The following is a 19,061-nucleotide window of genomic DNA, read 5'->3' on the forward strand; positions in this document are numbered from 1 at the left end:
TTGCGACAAACTCCCTGAAAACCTGAGAAATGCAAAAACTGAAAAGCTAAAAATCTATTGGGCAGAATGAAAACATTACTGTTAACCACAACTTTCCACAGATGTTGAATATATTTCAAATATCTCTTAATTTGTTTTAAATTGATCTTTTATAGTTTCTTTAAATAGAATGCTTAAATGTTACCTTTTTATATGTATTTTTCTTTTTTTCTTTTGCTTTTTAAAGTACTTTACAAATCGCACCCTACAAATAAAATTGCATTGACTTGTCACAAGTTTGTTTCTAAGATGGTGATGCTGTCAGGAAGTCATAATTATCACCCTGGACCGATAGCTACAATTAAACAAGAGTGCCTTTGTGCATGTTTATTATATTTAAACTCCACCCATTTTCAAGATGCTTAAATTTGCCTTTGCAATTATTTACTAGCTCCGATTTCAGATTACTGTTATTATCACGTTTAATATAACATGCACAGTAAAAATGCTAATTATTTAAAGAGCCAAAGAGCTAAAATGAATATTTGTAATTTTATCGAATAAAAATGGTCTCCGTTTCCAGGCAGTACATCAGTCAGTGGGGTTTTGAATTACTGGAAGTTGTAGTGTAACTGTGTTTCCTTTTGTCCTCTGAGTATTTAAAGCTGTGAATATGAACCTAACAGTTTGTCTCTCTTGGGGTTTAAAAAGAGAACTGAAACACAGTTCACTGTTCAGACCCAAAAGCCGAACCAAGAACTGCTCATCATAGACGGCAAGTATGAGAAATTAATATTTAACAAACGATACATTCTTTTGTTTACGCATCAATATGGGATATATGTGTGTATGTACTGTATATATATAGATATATATACTGTATATGGATATATATCTATATATATATGCAAAATAATGTCAGATCATGAACTACACATGCTTGTTTTTTAAGCAAAGAAGGAAAACAAGTTTCTAATTTGTAGGAGGAGGTCGGTTAAGACCAGGGTTATAATTCAACAAGAACAAATACAAAAAAACAAAATTTATGCTTCAAAGTCCTTTCTTTGACCTTTTACATAACATATTGATGAAGAAAATATTGTGTTTTCTTTTATAAAGTGGCGTCTTTCGGACGGTGTGTCCAGCTACAATCTGGATGTGAAAAAATAGCATCGCATTGAGAAAGAAACTTGGTGGAGGTGGTATTATGGTCTGGGCTGTTTTGCTGCAGACATAAATTTTGCTCTCTACCAAAAACTCTTGAAAGAGAAATGTAAAGAGGGGGTGAGCCTGTCTGTGTGTGACCAGTTGTATTTGGGAATCCTTTTCTAAAACATTGCATTTCTAGTTTTGTGATTGTTTTCCATCTATTAGTGTTCTTTTTTTTCATAATTTTCCTCACTGTTGGTTTTGTACCAATTTTCTCTCTGTAGTTGATTTATCCATTTAAGTAAATAATAAATTTGTAGGTTATAGAGTGACGAAATATGTTGTGATCCACCATATTAGACAACCATGACTAAATTTGTCCCCTTCCTCAGTATGAATGTTTTATCTGTTTATTTTTTTCAGAGACATCAGATTAATTAAACTCAAAGCGAATCCCTCAAATAGATTTTCCTAATACTTTTTAAACCATGTAAAAACCCTGACTAACTATTGTTGGTGTGTGTATCTATTTCTTTTGCAGAATACCACTCATGAAAAGCAATAACAGGCTCACAATCACCATAAAACCATGACGGCTGCAGGAAGTTTCCATTCACATCTGATTCTGTACCTTCTTTTTCTTCTGCTTTATATTAACCCTTTGTTGGCTTTTTTGCTGAAAAGTTGCACTATTCTCTATCAGAAGATTCCCTGTGATGATGTTTTTTTGGACTGTGCATCCAGGGAACTTGTGGTTATTCCTAATGACATTCCCAAAGATTCTGCTGTCGTAAAACTCAACAGCAACCAGCTGAAGAAGATTAACATAGATGATTTTTGCAATTTGTCAAAGCTGAAAATTCTGGATCTGGGAGACAATCAAATTTCTGATGTGGACGATGGTTCTTTTAAGGATTTAGTTACTCTAAAAACACTTAAATTAACCCAGAATACCCTCACCACCCTGACTAATAACATATTTCAGGGTCTGTCCAACCTTACTGTGCTAGACCTGAGTAACAACAACATTAACTTCATTCAGCCCTTCGCTTTCCAAGACTTAACAAACCTACAAAATCTGGATTTAGGTCGCAATAAGATCCAACAAGTTAGTGACATTCAACAGATCTTCCAGCTACCGCAAATACAGATGGTTAACCTTACACACAATCTGTTCTCCTCCTTCGAGACCAAACACCTGCTTCACAATTTCACCTCAAATCTAGAAGAGCTAATTATTTCTTCACCTAACATGAAATCTTTCAGCATCTCAACACCAATATTTCCAAATCTCACAAAGTTAGATCTTGCTGTGTCTAGAAATTGTACCTTCCTAAACTGGGACATACCTGACAAAACTTTACTCAGGAACATAACACATTTATACACCAGTCAACCTTGTCTTTCCTTCAAAGGTTTTCAAAAAGTCCTGCGAAGTCTTGACTCACTGAATCACCTGAGACTAAATAACATGGACAGATTCATTAAGAAGGAGCTTCTATCTACAGTTTGCACAATACCAACGTTGAGGAAACTGGATTTATTTTACAACTATCTGAATAATTTGACGTTAAAGCTTGCACTTTGCTCCCAGCTCACAGCGCTTGACCTCGGAGAAACACACATAAAAGAACTATCAAAAGGTTCAATAAAGTCGATGACAATTCTACAAACGTTGAGTGTGAGAGCCAATCAGCTGTCAGAAGTGCCGTATGACATAAGGAACCTTCCCACACTTAAAATCCTAAATATCGAACTTAATCAAATCACCAAACTGAGCTGTGACAATTTTGTAAATACCACCCACCTTACAGAGCTTTACCTGCAGAATAACTACATTACCAAGCTGAAAAGGTGCGTGTTTGGAAACCTGACAAACCTGAAGATTTTAAATCTGAGCAAAAATAACCTGCGAAAACTTGAAAATGTATTTAAGTTAACCCTTCATAGGCTTGAGGTCTTGAATATAAGTGACAACAAAGTGACGGACTTAGAAACGGGTGTTTTTCAAGGTTTACAATCTATAAAACATTTAAATGTGGCATCAAGGTCTATTGAAAGAGTGAAACTTGCAACATTTAAAGGAATAAACAACGTCCAAGCCCTTACTGTGTCACTTACACACAGGTATGAACCAGATTTCAGAGGATTAAAGCGCTTAGAAAATTTAACAATCTACCTAGAGAGGGTTCCCTTGTTAAGAACTGATGAGTTAATGAATTACGGCGCTTTTTCAAAGACTGTGTTAAAGTCTTTGAAAAGCATCGCTGTCATCTGCACACACAATCACCAAGATTTTCCTCTGAATGTACCCATTTCGTTGCTCCAGTCTATGAAACATCTGGAGGATTTTACAGCTGAAAATGTCTATGTAAATGCTCCATTTGCAGACATTTTTCAGTTCAACCCACAACTCAAGAGTGTGACATTTCTAAAGACTGATTTGTCCAATTTGGATCCAAACCTCTTTCAAAAAATCCCAAACCTGCAGGCTCTTGATCTCTCTAACTGTAAGATCAAGGCTTTGGATTTTATGGTGCAGGCAAATCTTTCTGCTCTCAGATATCTGAAACTGGCTGAGAATGAAATCAGTGTTATTAACGAAACAGTCTTCCACTCTCTCCCCTTCCTAACGTACCTGGACCTGAGCAAGAACCCGTTCACCTGCGACTGTTCAAACGCAGGTTTTATCCTATGGGCAAAGAATCAAAAGCAAACACAAGTGGCAAACACCCATCAGTATATCTGCTTCTTTCCTGCGGACAAACGAGGAAGCTTGCTGTTTGACTATGACACCCTGTCCTGTTGGGACGATTCCAGCTTCTTCTGCTTCGTTTCCAGCTCTTGTCTGGTTGTTCTAACTCTAATTACATCTTTTGTCTATAACTTCCTGAGGTGGCAACTAGGCTACACCTTCCACCTCTTCCGAGCCTTTCTCTACGACAGCAGGAAAAGGAAAGAGGGAGACGATTATCAGTTTGACGCCTTTGTGTCCTATAATGTCCATGATGAGGGCTGGGTTTACAGAGAGATGCTTCCGATGTTGGAGGAGAAACAGGGCTGGAAACTCTGCCTGCACCACAGAGACTTCCAACCAGGTAAACGCTGGATGGTCTTATGACAAGAATGCTCAATAGTATGAGAAACTGGTTGGATGGAAGACTCCAGTTCCATTTACTGATATTTATTAACACCATAGAACTAAAGTGCACAAAATAAACACAGGCTGGTACATTAGTAAAGAAAATCACGACAGGGTATTAGGGCTATTGAAGGTAGAGAAAAAAAAGACTAGTAAATTTCCACAAAAGAAATGAAAAAATATGAAATTTTTTAAATTAATCTCAGAAATTTTCTAAAAAAAATTTTTTTTAAAAACTCTGAAATTTCTGAATTTCAAAAGCCAAAAATGTGCTAGAACAACATAGAAATGTCATGATTAATCTCAGAAGTTTCCTAGAAAATTTTGGGAAATTTCTGAATTTCTAAGGTTGAAAATGTGGTAGAAGAATCTAGAAATGTTGAGATTAATCTCAAAATTTTTCTTTAAAAAAAACTTTACAATTTCTGAATTTCAAAAATTGAAAATTTGCTAGAAAAATCTAAAAATTTTGAGATTAATCTCAGAAGTTGTCTAGAAAATCTTGGGAAATTTCTGAATTTTTAAAGTTGAAAATGAGCTAAAAGAATCTAGAGGTGTTGAGATTAATCTCCAAAATTTTCTAGAAAAATGTAAATTGCAAAATTTCAAAAGTCAAACATTTTTGACTTTTGAAACTCAAAGATTTCCAAGGTGTTTTCTGGCAGGAATTTATTCCTTTTTCTACTATCTACAATGGCCATAATTCACCAAAGTATTATGGCGTATTATTATCTTAGTATGTTTTATACTAAGATAAAATATCTTAGTTTATAGAATTCTAGAATTATATAGTACTGAAGGTAACAAAATCTTCAATACCCATGTTGTTTAGACAAAAGTGTCTTGAGAGTTGCATGCAAATAGCTTTACTATAAAGCAAGGAATACCAGCATAAAAACAACTGGATTAGTAGCAAGTGTTTGTATTCTTCCTCTGCGGAGCAAAACAAAAACTATTCCTGGTTTTATCATGTCAAAATAAAAGCACACATATCAAAATAAGATAACAGAACAGAGACAATTACAACTGGTCTCAAGGCAACTCTAATGGGAGTTCACTCTATAAACATGGAAAGTGAATAAAACGCTTTGGGAAAAAATATGTGTTGGAGTTCATTTTAACCCTTTTCAAGTTTGTAGAATAAGATACTGATAAAACACACCTATCGTATTCACAGGTAAACCCATCATAGAGAACATCACTGATGCCATCTATGGAAGCAGGAAAACCATCTGTGTGATCAGCCGCAGCTACCTGCAGAGCGAGTGGTGCTCCAGAGAGATCCAGATGGCCAGGTGGGGCTGAACTTTTTTTATTATGTTGATTTTTTTTTTTTTTTTAATGGAAAACCTTTTATTGATCCTTCATCAATGATACTGAAATAGTCACTATGCTCTTTCATCTGACTAGTTTCTTGGATCAAACTCATTCTCAACCAAATATGATGGTTTGATGCTGTTAAAAATTTTTTAAAGTTTTTTATTTGCTTTTGACTACTCTTAGCTTAGTTTTTTAAAATTATTATTATTTTGCAGCTTTCGTCTGTTTGACGAGAAGAAGGATGTGCTGATTCTGCTGTTTTTGGAGGAGATCTCCGCTCATCATCTTTCTCCATATTACCGTATGAGGAAGATGCTGAAGAAGCGCACCTACCTGAGCTGGTCTGCACAGCATCCGGGAGTTTTCTGGCAGAACGTCCAGAGAGCTCTGCAGGCAGGAGACGCTCCTGAAAACTCAGACATGCTGACGGGACCAACAGGACGCTGAGAAAAGTCACAGAATTGAAAAAACATTACCATTGTAGATGCAAAACTTGTTTTACATTAAAGTTTTACCATACTCATCCATTGATGCACAAAATTACAACATGGGCTACATTCAAATAGCAGGGAAAAGTGACCCAAATCTGCTTTGTTTTCCCACATGTGACCTACAGTATATCTGAATGTTTCACTGCAGTTTTAACACGAATCCTTACCAAGTAATTTTGGTCTAATTAGTGAAAATATCTTAGTACACTTGAAATTAAATTAACTTACAACTAACTTTTCAGCAAGGTACAGCAGCTTGTTTTAAGTCAAGAGTGCAGAAAAAGTACAAGTTCTATTGGCAGCTCATTTTACTTGTAACAAGACATTTTTGCCATGTTATAAGTGAAATAATCTGCTGGAACTAGTACTTTTTCAACAATATTAAGAAATTATCGACTTAAAACCAGCTCATATATCTTGCTGAAAAGTTATTTATAAGTTAGTTTTGTCTTATTTTATTTGTAATAATTTATTTGCACCAGAAACTAGACCAAAAATACTTGGTAGGATTTTGTGTTTTTTTAGTGCATAGCAGGTTTTGATGCTCAATTCTGATTTATTACTTAATTTTTTTTTTTTTCCTGTGTGATCATTCATACTACAAATTAAACCCGACCGCAGTGAGACTTCTGTACAACCTGCAGACGCGGAACAGGAATATAGACTTCACTGTTTATGGATCAATTTTAAAGTTTATTCAGCAGTATCCTCACAAGATGAAAGAAGATGGTACAAAGAAAGCATAAATAATAGAAATGGCTTTTTGTGGAGCACTGACTGGAACTTCTGTAGAGAAGTCTGTTTAGATGCGTAGTCAAAGCACAGAGTGGAGGGATTGTGAGATGATGCATTTCACCAATAAGACTTCTCTCATGAGTTCATAATTTTTATTCACTGGTTATGTCCAGTTTTACCGCATCTGGCTTTTTCTGTTACAGAATTATGACGATGTCTCACGTTAATGACATAAAAGTCGACTAAAATGACCGTTCAGACTGCAGACACTTTGAAAACCATCATATGCAAATTAGTTATACATGTGGAAGTGGCACAGATCTGATTTTTTGAGTGAAAAGATCTGAATCGGGCTGTTCAGACTGCTGTGAAGAAGTTGGATGTAAGTTGCGTATGTAGCCTTTCTGGCTCATTGGCTCCCATTGATGAATAAACAGCGCCATCCATTATGGCTTTTATAAACACTGCTATGTGATGTCAAAGTTCTTCTTCTGCACACGCAGTTATTATTTATAACTGTAATTGGGAAAAACAAAAATTAAATCAATTACCACCTAATTGGGAAATTATTTTATCTAGTTTCTTTTCAGTTATTTAAAAGCTTGAACCAACTATAAAAAATGTAAAAATTGCAAGTGAATTTCCATGTTTTGATGTTAAAGAGAGAGTGCTACAAAGAGCATGTGCAGCCTTTTTCTGCATCTGAAATCAGCCTTTCCCTGCTCACTCGAGTGTTGTCTGTGGAGTGACTGTGGAAACTTTCACACAGAGCTGAAGATCTTTTTTTTATTCTCAAGCAGCACTTATATATTTCAAGTGGCGCAGTCCTGATGAATTCAAGGATCCTCTATTCTTCCAGTTTTGCATTTCTAGCATTTTTCCTAGCAACTTTTCAAGTTGTTTACAAGCGAGTGACATAAGGACTCTTCACAGAGATCTCAACATATTCTGGCTCCCTCATCTAAAAATTGAATTTTTTCTTATAGGTTTTAAAGGCTAACACATTGGTGTACAACCAAAAACATAAAGCTTTAATGTTGGCATTTGAAGGACTATTGGTTCTCTGGAGGATTGCTGGAAGTCAGTTAAGCTAGCGAGACATTTTTTAACACAACCTGCCTACTTCTCATTTCATGCTTTCCTTTAAGATGACAACAAGCACTATTTAAAGACCATTGACAAAAGCCCATATCATGAGCCTAAACCGGACATGCACCGGTCTCAAAAAACATAGTTTGTCCAAAGGGGTTAACTTCATGAGCTGATATCTATGACTCGACTACCGCTTTGGAATTCATTGAAGGTGCGCCTTATAATGTGGTGCGCCTTATAGTGCGGAAAATACGGTACTTAAATGTTAACTGAAATTTTAAAGAACATTAAAAACATAAAACACAAATATCACATAAACAAAGCAGTATATACGAATAATACATTCACAACAAAATGTAAATAATTGTGAACTAAAAGTAACTTTAAAAAATGTTTTAACTCATTGTCCATTTTCAGCAGCTCACAGTACCAAGAATAAAAATGAGGTCAGAAAAGGTGTTGATTAATCTTAATGTTGAGTCACAATAAATAATCTTGAGAAAAATAAATAAATGCTCTCACAAAACATGCATGTTTATGTTTTGTAAATGCAAAGCATAAATAATTTATATTTTGCATAAATGGTGCTTCATTTATGCAAAACAGGTTGCTGAATGGAAAGGTCTAGTACTGAAGGTCTTCAAGATTATAACTATGTTATGAATATAATGAAAACAGTGATATCTGTTGTTATTATTACTCCCTCGTTAAATAGCTATTTTCTGTTCTCCAAATATGCATAAATGGAAAAACACCAGTTATTTCCCTTGAGAATGATGCACTGGTTCTCACCGTTTTAGGAACAGGGGCCTTATTGTTCCTCTTGTTTGCTTCCTGCCACAGCTGGGTGACACAGCTGAGTGGAGCAGAGAAAGCAGAACCAAACATGAAGTTTATATCTGTCAAATGTCACTTTTTACTCATTTTATTTATTGTTTCAATGTAAACATTTTGCACTTGACAGATTTAAAAGTGCTTTACCAGTTGCCATTTTATTAGCTTAATTTTAAGGCAAACAATTAAGCTCAAGTAATTATTAATTACACATTATAATAAAGTACGTAACACCACTTCTAAATCATTGTTGGTGGTACAAGTGAGTCTTAGCATCACAGTTTTATACATGTTTGGAAACAGTAAAAACAGCAACAGCAAAATGGACTGGTTTCTTTTTACTGGTTTGGAAGAGAAAAATAAAAACAAATAATCTGAATCTGCTGCTAAAAAGTAAATTGAAAATACTGAAAATGAAATATTGGCCTACAGACCCAAGAAAAATATTAAATTATCAGGCTACGGTTACTTCATTTATTGTGAGAAGATAAAATAAACTAAAATAGTAAACAATATGTAATAACGTTTTAAATATGTTTTTTGTTTGTTTGTTTTTTTTACTTCACTCTTTTGGTTCTTTAGGTATTGATTTAGTCACTTATTTTACATTCATCGATTCTTTACTTTTTATCAGTCGCTTTGATGTAGAGGCTTTAACTTATCATAAAATTTTATTACTAATTATTTTGTTATGGTCTATGATTTTAGTTAAGTTGACTGTACCTTGCCTTTTTTTCTTTTCTTTTTTTAAAGATTTAGTTTCGCTTCACTGGTGTTCCTGAAATGCTCATGCTTTAACCTCCGTTAGCCACGGTCTCATTCCTTTTCTTTTTATAAAACCACTCTCTTTTTCATGTATTTCTCTAGTGCTCGCTGAGTTCTGTAACTGAGAACCGGAACCAGGTCTTTATTTTGGTGGTTAGATAAATTCCATTATCATGTTGCACCATCCAGTTCTTCTTTAGATTTTATTTTTTTTATCCAACATGTTCCTCAATAACCTTTTGATAAACATCGTGGATTCTATGATGGTGAGCTAGCTAGGTCCTGCAGCAGCAAAGATTATCCCCAAAATAAAAACCAATACTGTCATCTCCATGTTTCAAAGTTTGCATAAGTTTTTTTTCCCACAGAATAAATTTGATCCATGCCAAACAGGTCCAGGAGAAATGATGAAACGGGAAGCAGCATGTTCTGGGTTGATGCTGCCTTGCTTCATTGTGTCTTTAATTTCAAATTTGTATTCAAAAATATATTTCAATTCACATTTCTGTTATACATAAATAAAATATTATGTTTATATGTTTAAAATAAATTTCTATTCTCCTTATAATTACCTTTTAAAACACAATCTATTTCTATATGCCTGTTCTTTATCTTTAAACATATTACCTGAAAATAGTGCTTTCATTTGGATGAATCTGTAGCTTTCCACACAATGGACTTTACCAAGCTCCGCCCACAACCGACCTACAAAATCCCAAGTGGCCGCAAGTCTCACAAACAAAGCCTCCCAAGTTGTTTCTATGTAAACATGGCGTCTTCCACTTCGACTGATTCTCTGCAGTGTATTTCTGACTCGATTAGTGCATCATTTCTACCGGATTTTCACACTATATCAGCTACTACAATGGACAGAGGAACTAAGAAGTTCATGTCATCTTTTTAGGATGAGATCAAGGTGTTTGAGTCACGCGATGCCTCCAACATTGTGCACGTCACAGCAAAATGCTTTCGCTCGATGAGGAAAACGGCAGATCCACACACCCTCCACATCAACATAGCTGGATTCCCTTCCCACTGAAACATATTTTAACCAAATATTCACCAGATCCAGAGATACCTGCAGTTTTTGCACAAGTTTCAAAAGTCTTTTTTGTTTTTGAAAGAAATTGATTTGGAAAATTTTTCTTTTGCGTTATTTTTTGTTACTTATATGAATTATTGTCATTTACGTCTTTAAATACAAAAAAATTCCACTTAACTTTATATTTTTGCTCCTTATGTAGAGTATGTAATTTTAAAATATTAAATGATTGACAATTTGATCAGATACTCAGTTCTTCAGTAGACTTTTTACCAAATATTTTACTTTTACTCGTGAATTTTTTTGGATGGCAACTTTTTACTTTTACTCGACTAAAAAATATGTTGAAGTAGTGCCGCTCTTACTTGGGTACAATTTTGGAGTACTCCGCCAATCCCTGGTCTTTCTCACTCCTAGCACACTTCCCCACCATGAAAAAGAGATGGAGTGCCAACGTTAAAAAAAAAAGTTAATATAATTGAATTAAGTGTGTCAAACTGACTTTATTTACATTTCTTTAATATACCAACTTAATAAATTGACTTGGATTTATTATTTAATTTAATGTGTGAATAATTAAATCCATGCAATTAAAAACACAGAAATTATGTTTTAATGATTAAAAGCTTCCAACATATCTTTTGTCCAATTTTTGTGCTTGATTATATTACTTCCTCACAGCAGTACCACAGGTTTACCTCCTCTGGCCACACTTTTTACTCTATTTTTACTCTGTTATATTGCCACACTCCTCTTTCACTTCAGTAAACTTTTTTGTGAAAGGACAAGAGTGCATCTGAAAGAAGGAACTAAATTGACACACAATAAGGAAAAGGTCAAAATCCAGATGGGGATCGTTTTGTGCATGTTACCACTAAAGGAAATTAACAACCTCACCTCAACTTATCCTGAAGACATTTTAAATATCTGTAGTTTGACCTCTAATAATGTACATCATGACAAATCCTTCCAAATATTATAATTTTAAAAGAAATCTGCATTATTTGTAAAATCATCTATATTTAAATCTATATTTAATTCTTAATGACAAATCATTTCAATTAAATATAACAACATGGCTTGATGCTATTTGGACACCTTCAGTGTTTAAAGCATTTTAATGAAGCCAAAATGTATCACATGCCTGTGTTTTCTTTTTTAATTTAAGGAAGTCTCAAGTGAGATATTGAACAGCCCTTTCAGTCCTCATTTCTCTATTTTAGGTCTAGAGATTGAACATGAACATCTGAGGACAATCAGTGAGTATCAACTACATTTATTAATCTCTGACTAACTGATAAATATGAAAAAAGTTTAACTTTCAATTTTTTCATGAAAATAAAACGTTTATCTTTTAATGAAATTCAAGTTTGCCGTTTAGATATGTGCAGGATCATTGTATCATTATGTACTCTGAACAATGAAAAATATTTACTGTTAGTAGGAAAACTCTTCGACAATGAGATCATCAGATATTTATTTTTGGACATATGTGTCATAAAATGTTTAAACATGCCTATTAAAGTCATAAAATTGCCCATAAAATTTGATAAACATTTTTTTTAACCTTCAGGCTTTGCTAACTTCTGTAAATGATTATACTATACAAGCTTCACAATGTTAAAAAACAGGAAAACATATTCACATTTCTAAATTTAAAGTTAAATAAAATTTCTCTAGGTTAATTCCAGTCTTTCACATCAGCCCTGTTTAATCCGCTTCTATTAAAGTTTAGTTCTTTGCCTATAAAGTCCAGTTCTTAGGCAAATTTATCATGATAAATTTCATTTTGACAAATGGTTCTCATGATGAAATCCAATTAATGATGTCTTTTGAAAAAAATCCTATTGTTTGTATTGTCAGGATTATTATTTTTGTTTTGTTTTTTTACCATTTTGTTGGCATTAATAAATAAATACATTATAAAAATGTGATAAAATGGCTTTTAAAAAAGGAAAAAAAGAGAAAGTCTAGTTTGTTAGATTGCGCAATCAAACTTTGATGCGGACAAAAAACAAACAAACTCTGGCCCGCCTAAAAATCTAAATCTCAAAGGCAAAGGGTCTGAGACCGCTCCAAAAGCAGGAAGCAGACTGTAGCGCAGGGCATTATGGGTAAATACAACCAAATCAAACATAGAGGGAGAAATGACTGTTGGTCTTTTACCAAAGATAAAATATAAATCCTACAACCTCTAAAATCTGACGCTATTCTGTTGTTGTTTACATTTTGTAAAAGAGGAAGTTGCGTTCAGTGTCTTCTACACAGGTTTGCATGTTGTTTCCTTCAGTGTCTTGTGGAGCAGCGCCACCACAGGCAAGGAGGGGAGCAGATTTTTCAATTACTTTGGTTCGCTTTACTCAGTGCACTGTGAAAGAGAACCAAATGTATTGCTTATTGTGCTTCACAGATGATCTCCATAACAAACTCATCAACTGAACAAGCATGGCTTTGCTTTCAAATTTCATCCTGAGACTTTTCTGTCTCTTTCTTCATATTAATCCATGTCTGACTTATTCACTGAAAAAATGTTCAATACTTTATGAGGACAACCCGTCCGCTGGTGTTTCTGTGGACTGTGCAAACAGGGACCTTGTTTCCATCCCTGACGACATTCCCAAAGAGGCTGTTTCTATTGAGCTCAGGGGCAACAACATTCAGACAATTAAAGATGATTTCAGTGGCATGTCTAGGCTGAGATACTTGGGGCTGAGAAAAAGTGGCATCACTTCTGTGGATGATGGATGTTTCAATGATTTGGTTTCATTGGAAACACTTATGATGAGAAACAATCACCTCTGCGCCCTGACTGCAAACATGTTCCAGGGTCTGTCTAATCTCACCACGCTTGATTTAAGCCATAGTGGTATTTGTTTCATTCATGGCGCTGCCTTTAGGTTCCTGATAAGCTTAAAAGTTTTGAACTTGGATTATAATACGTTAAAAAACACTGCCGACATTCAGCCCATCTTTCAGCTACCACAGATACAGACGCTCAGCCTTAGATGTAACAAACTGTCGTCCTTTGAGAGCAAAAACTTCCTGCTGAACAAATCCTCAAGTTTACAGCAGCTGTTTATTTCTGGTGGCTTCCTGAGAAAGTTCAGCATCACAACACCTATCTTCCCTTACCTTCAGGTGGTAGAACTTTCAACATGTTTACAAGTAACCAAACTAAAATGGGACATATCAGACAAAACGTTACTAGAGAACATAACGCAGTTTTATGTTGATGAGAATGCACTTTCCTTTAAAGGAGTGCAAAACGTCATGCAGAATCTCATCTCACTGAGACATTTGAAAGTAAATATGTTGGTCAGTTGGATAAAGAGAGGACTGTTATCTGCTGTCTGCAAAATTCAATCACTGAGGAGGCTGGATTTCTTCTACAACAATATGAACAACAAGACTTTGAAACTTGCACCTTGCTCTCAGCTCGCAGAGCTTTACCTCCAGGAAACTAATTTAAATGAACTGACGAATGGCTCAATACAATCAATGAAAATGCTGCAGGTCCTAAATATGAGTGACAACAAGCTCACTAGAGTTTCAAACGACATTAGGAGCCTCGCCTTCCTTAAGATCTTGCACTTGGATAACAATTTTATCTCAAAGTTGGACTGTGAGGATTTTGAGAACACAACCCGTCTCGTGGAGCTTAATCTGAACACAAACCAGATTCCAAGTCTGGAGAGATGCGTTTTAGAGCATCTTACTGATCTAAAGCATTTAGATCTGGGTTACAATAAGCTGAGAGCATTTGGAGACACATTTAAAGTCGCTCTGCATAAGCTTGAGTTCTTGGACATGAGTGAAAACGATATAAATATATTATCTTCAAATACTTTTGGGGGTTTACAGTCCCTAAAACATTTAAAGATGGCAAGTGATAATATAATGTTGATGGAAAATGAAACATTTCCTGAATTGAGGAACCTAGTGGACCTAAATGTCTCATTTTCAAATGGGTACAAACTTGAACTTCAAGGATTGCAGCGCTTGGAAAATCTTATCGTTTACTTTGGAAAAGGCTTTACTTTTAAAAATCTTTATCAAAACAAACATGGTGGCTTAAGTGATTTAAAATTGTTAAAATCTCTCACAGTGATCGGCTGCACAGACCCCACCTTTCATCTTAACCTAAAGGAAATGCTTCAAGCTATGGGACATCTGGAAGCTTTCGAAGCTGTGGATGTGTTTGAGGAAGCTCCAGATGTAGATACATTTCAGTTCAACCCCCATCTCAGCAGCCTGACATTAACAAACACTAACATGTCCGATCTGAAACCTGAACTGTTTCGACCAATCCCAAACCTGCAGAGACTCGATCTTACCAACTCGATGCTGAGATCTATGGACTTTTTGCTGCAGGCCAACCTTTCTGCACTCAAATATCTGAAACTGACAGACAATAAAATTATTATGATCAATGAAGCTGTTTGGGAAGCTCTCCCGTCTCTAACCTACTTAGACCTGAGCTACAACCTGTTCACCTGTGAATGCTCAAATGCAGGTTTCATCCAGTGGGTGAAGACCAACAAGCAGACACAGATAGTAGATGCTCATCGATATGAATGTTCCTTTCCTGTCAGCAAAGAAGGAAACTTACTACTAGATTTCCACACACAGTCCTGCTTTAACGACGCCAGCTTTCTCTGCTTCATTTCCACCACTTGTTTAGTAGTTCTTGTTCTCTTTACATCCTTGATTTACCACTTCCTACGGCAGCATCTAGTCTATGCATTCTACCTCTTCCTGGCCTTTCTCTACGACAGCAAAAGGAAGAAGAAGAATGATGGTCATCAGTTTGATGCCTTTGTGTCCTATAACGTCCGTGATGAGGGCTGGGTTTACAGAGAGATGCTTCCAGTGTTGGAGGGACAGCAGGGATGGAGACTCTGTCTGCACCACAGAGACTTCCAACCAGGTAAAATCAGCTCTTCTTCAGTTTGTGTTACAAACCTCCGAGATGTAATGCAGAAGATTTAAACCTGGAGTGTGTATGATACTATAACATAAGATAAATAATCTGAAAAAAATCTGTGCTAACTACTCAAATACAAAGCTTGGTCAGAACAACCAATCAGAGCCAGGAGGAGGGTCTCAGTGCTGTCAATCACCCTTGTATATGCACTGCTAACATAAAATAAGTTCAGACAAGATAATACTTTATTGATCCTCAAAAGGGGGAAATTTGTTTGCCCCAGCATAGCACACAACAATAAAAAAATTAAAATAATAATAAAAATATATAGATAGTATTGTATGATTTATGCACAAGCTAATATGCTGTCAGAAAATTTAGTATGTGTTCATTCTATGTAAAGATAGCTCTTTTTAAAGCCCATTGTACTCCACTATATGAAAACAAAAAACATTTGTTATCTGTCTCATGTTATACTCTCACCACACAATGACAGTTTTAACAAATAAGTAAATTTTCATTTAAAAAATGCTTTAATTTAAAATAAAACTGACATTTTTCTTACAGTTGGGTAGCTTGAAAACATTTTAAATTAATATTTAAATTAATATTTAAACAAACAGCCCTTTTTAGGTGAGTGTCTCTTCAAAAGACGGCCGGTTTACTGCAGTTTCGTGTCCGCAGGTAAACCCATCATAGAGAACATCACTGACGCCATTTACGGCAGCAGGAAAACCATCTGTGTGATCAGCCGCAGCTACCTGCAGAGCGAGTGGTGCTCAAACGAGTTTCAAATGGCCAGGTGAGGATAAGTGTCTAGATATTATTCAGACAGGTAGAGAAAAAAATAAGCATTGCATTTTGGGTCATGTTTCTGGAACGGTTGCCATGTTATGACTTCTGAGCAAAGTTTTTGTTTACAAAAAGAACGAGGCGAACTTTAAAATATCTGTAGCATGTATTTTGTTTGCAGGTCTTACATTATAAGAAAGCATAAAAGCTGAATCAAGTTCTCCGTTGAGTGAATAACTTAATTGTCTTCAGTTTTTCTTTTGTCTGATTTCTTGCAGCTTTCGCCTGTTTGATGAGAAGAAGGATGTTCTGATTCTGCTCTTTCTGGAGGAGATTCCTGCTCATCACCTGTCTCCATTTTACCGCATGAGGAAGCTGGTGAAAAAACGTACCTACCTGAGCTGGCCTCAGGCTGCACAACATCCGGGAGTTTTCTGGCAGAACGTCCAGAGAGCCCTGCAGGCAGGGGGCGCTGTCGCTGAACCGGTACTGGCAGGACACTGAAAGAAGCAGCAAAATGGAAGTTTATTGTGAAAGTTTGCAGCATAAAATCAAGAAAAGAGGAAAGTCACTTTGCTTGGGGAGGCTTTGTATGAAAAAGCCACAAGTTAAAATTAATATTCAAGTAAAAAAAACTTTCTGATTTAATCTAAACTCCAACTGGGAAATGGCAAAAGTTTTACTTAAATCTACTTTGTCTTTCTGATCAAGAATCTTCAGACTATCATTAATTTAACACAGAATACTTAGTCCGGATCTATCAGTTAATTATAAGAATCATTTTTCTTTATCACAATACCTTTTAGTTAAGAGCTTTGTCAGTATGTTAATGTTTTACTTACATTAAGTTTCAGAAATTATGTGTTTTTCAATAAAGGTAATTTTGATTGTGTAAGGTAGAAATAAAGGTAGACAGATTATTGTCTGTCTCTAGATAAACAGCCTTTAGTACATTTTAATAAATGATTTGGGTCACGGATATTTATGAAGTAATTCACATAAACCACAGACAATAAAGTACGCTTCTGTAAAAAGTCATTTTTATTAAACAAAATTCATTTTCAAAGGAATGCTGTTAAATTTAAATAAAATTATAATGCATAGAAAATATTATTAATTTGTCTTTTCTTACTTGTTCCTGAAGGTTCAACAGCGCCCTCTAGTGTCTGGTTTATTTACTGCAATGTAAATATGTGAACAGTTCGCTCCACATTTTCAGGAAAATTAAATAGAGAATGTGAATTATTTCTACTGTCTGCCTGTTACTTTCATTTTAAAGGCCACAATCAAATATTTTTAATTGTTTTATAGCTTTTTATATATTATCTGATGTGGGATGTCAAAATAGGGAGGTTTGTCCCCAAAACGTTGTAAGACAACAAATCACCCATTTTCAAAGCTCCAGATGTCTCCTTTTGTGTAAAGTTTATTTTGGACTAAGATGGGTAAATATGTGCATTTCATCTTTATTACATTTTATACAAACCCGATAGGTAGGAAGTTTGAATTTTTACCTCATTCATGTGAAGAGGAACAAATACAATAAACAGAAAACCGCAGGGAAAACAATGAAGTTCACAGGATTTGCATTTTAATGTTTTAAATTCAAAACACTTTTCTGACAGTCCTGACAGATTTCTAAGAGAAATCCTGATCGCTGAGAAAAGAAGAGAAAATTAACTCTGTTACACAACAATATGTGTGAAACAAAATGTGACCCTTCTGTTTTATTTACAGTGTAAGGAGATAAACATTTTCCAAACTTTAGAAATTTAAAGTCATGGAAGAAGCCCAGACTGTCACACTTGTCACAACTAATAAAAGGTTTATTTATTTAGCTAATTTGTGGTTAAACTTTGCAATATTTACACTCATGGAGAAGCGGTATGAAGTACTGCCACCTGCAGGTCGGAGCTAGCATCAGTCAAACCAGACATTTTCCAAATTTTTCATAGAAAATGCAGTGAACTGACAGTAATCCATCAGTGCGAAAGAAAAATGTAAATATCTGTGGATTTATGTAAATTTTCATGTTTGTGGAATCACAAAAACTGGAGGATTTGGCAGTAAGAAGATAAAAACTTCTCTAATATTAAGGCACACAACTGTTGGGGCCACATAAGATGCTGCGGTGGGCCAGATTTGGCCCCAGGCCTCGAGTTTGACATCCAGGACGGGAACTGAACAGAATCTGGGTTCACTCTTTAAACAGATGTGTTAATATCAACACAAATTGTGTCAAAAACCACATTAATGTGCATACATAACAACACATTTTCTTTGCTAATAATTCAAGACTTGTTGTGTTAAAAATTATTTAACACAATAACTGTTTCTTACACAGTCATTGTTAAATAATTTTAATACATCAGTTGTGTTAAACTGTTAGCACTATAAATGTGTGGAATTTAACACAAACTTTGGTAATTTAGCTGAAAAAATTTAACCAAATAAAACATTTATTGTGTTATTCTGATGTCATAAAGTTGATGCAAAGCATCTTTTACAAGTTGCATGTTGCTTCTCCTAATATGAAGAAATAAATGACAGGCAAACGCCGGAAGGACAGAAAAAACAATGAATAATACTCTTTAATCTTCAAAGTGGTTCCTGATTTTACCAGTCAGATGAACACATTGATCACAGCTCTTCCCTCGCTGACGTTCCAGATACACTGCAGTGCTTTGTTTGGGTTATTTGGTGGGTATTAAATAAAGGGAAGCACTTTTAACCAAATGTGATGGTCATTGTCAATTTCAGGTATAAAACAGGAAACGTATCCAAGATCAACCTGAC

The 19,061-nt window shown here is 35.1% G+C and overlaps 1 protein-coding gene across 2 annotated transcripts; it reads left to right on the forward strand.

Annotated features, from left to right (window-relative positions):
• The first annotated feature begins 665 nt into the window (after positions 1-665).
• LOC116731669 (toll-like receptor 13) lies at positions 666-17,279 on the forward strand. 2 transcript variants are annotated; one of them, XM_032581484.1, is made up of 4 exons: positions 666-758; positions 1,670-4,226; positions 5,448-5,565; positions 16,544-17,279. In XM_032581484.1, exons 2-4 carry the CDS (start codon positions 1,718-1,720, stop codon positions 16,767-16,769), a joined length of 2,853 nt encoding a protein of 950 aa, XP_032437375.1. In that variant the 5' UTR covers positions 666-758; positions 1,670-1,717; the 3' UTR covers positions 16,770-17,279. The 2 variants fall into 2 exon arrangements, with proteins under 2 accessions (XP_032437375.1, XP_032437374.1); XM_032581483.1 differs by lacking the exon at positions 16,544-17,279 and adding an exon at positions 5,806-6,475.
• Positions 17,280-19,061: the final 1,782 nt, after the last annotated feature.

The sequence above is a fragment of the Xiphophorus hellerii genome, chromosome 13 (genome assembly GCF_003331165.1).
Source record: "Xiphophorus hellerii strain 12219 chromosome 13, Xiphophorus_hellerii-4.1, whole genome shotgun sequence".
In the NCBI taxonomy this organism is placed as follows: domain Eukaryota; kingdom Metazoa; phylum Chordata; class Actinopteri; order Cyprinodontiformes; family Poeciliidae; genus Xiphophorus; species Xiphophorus hellerii.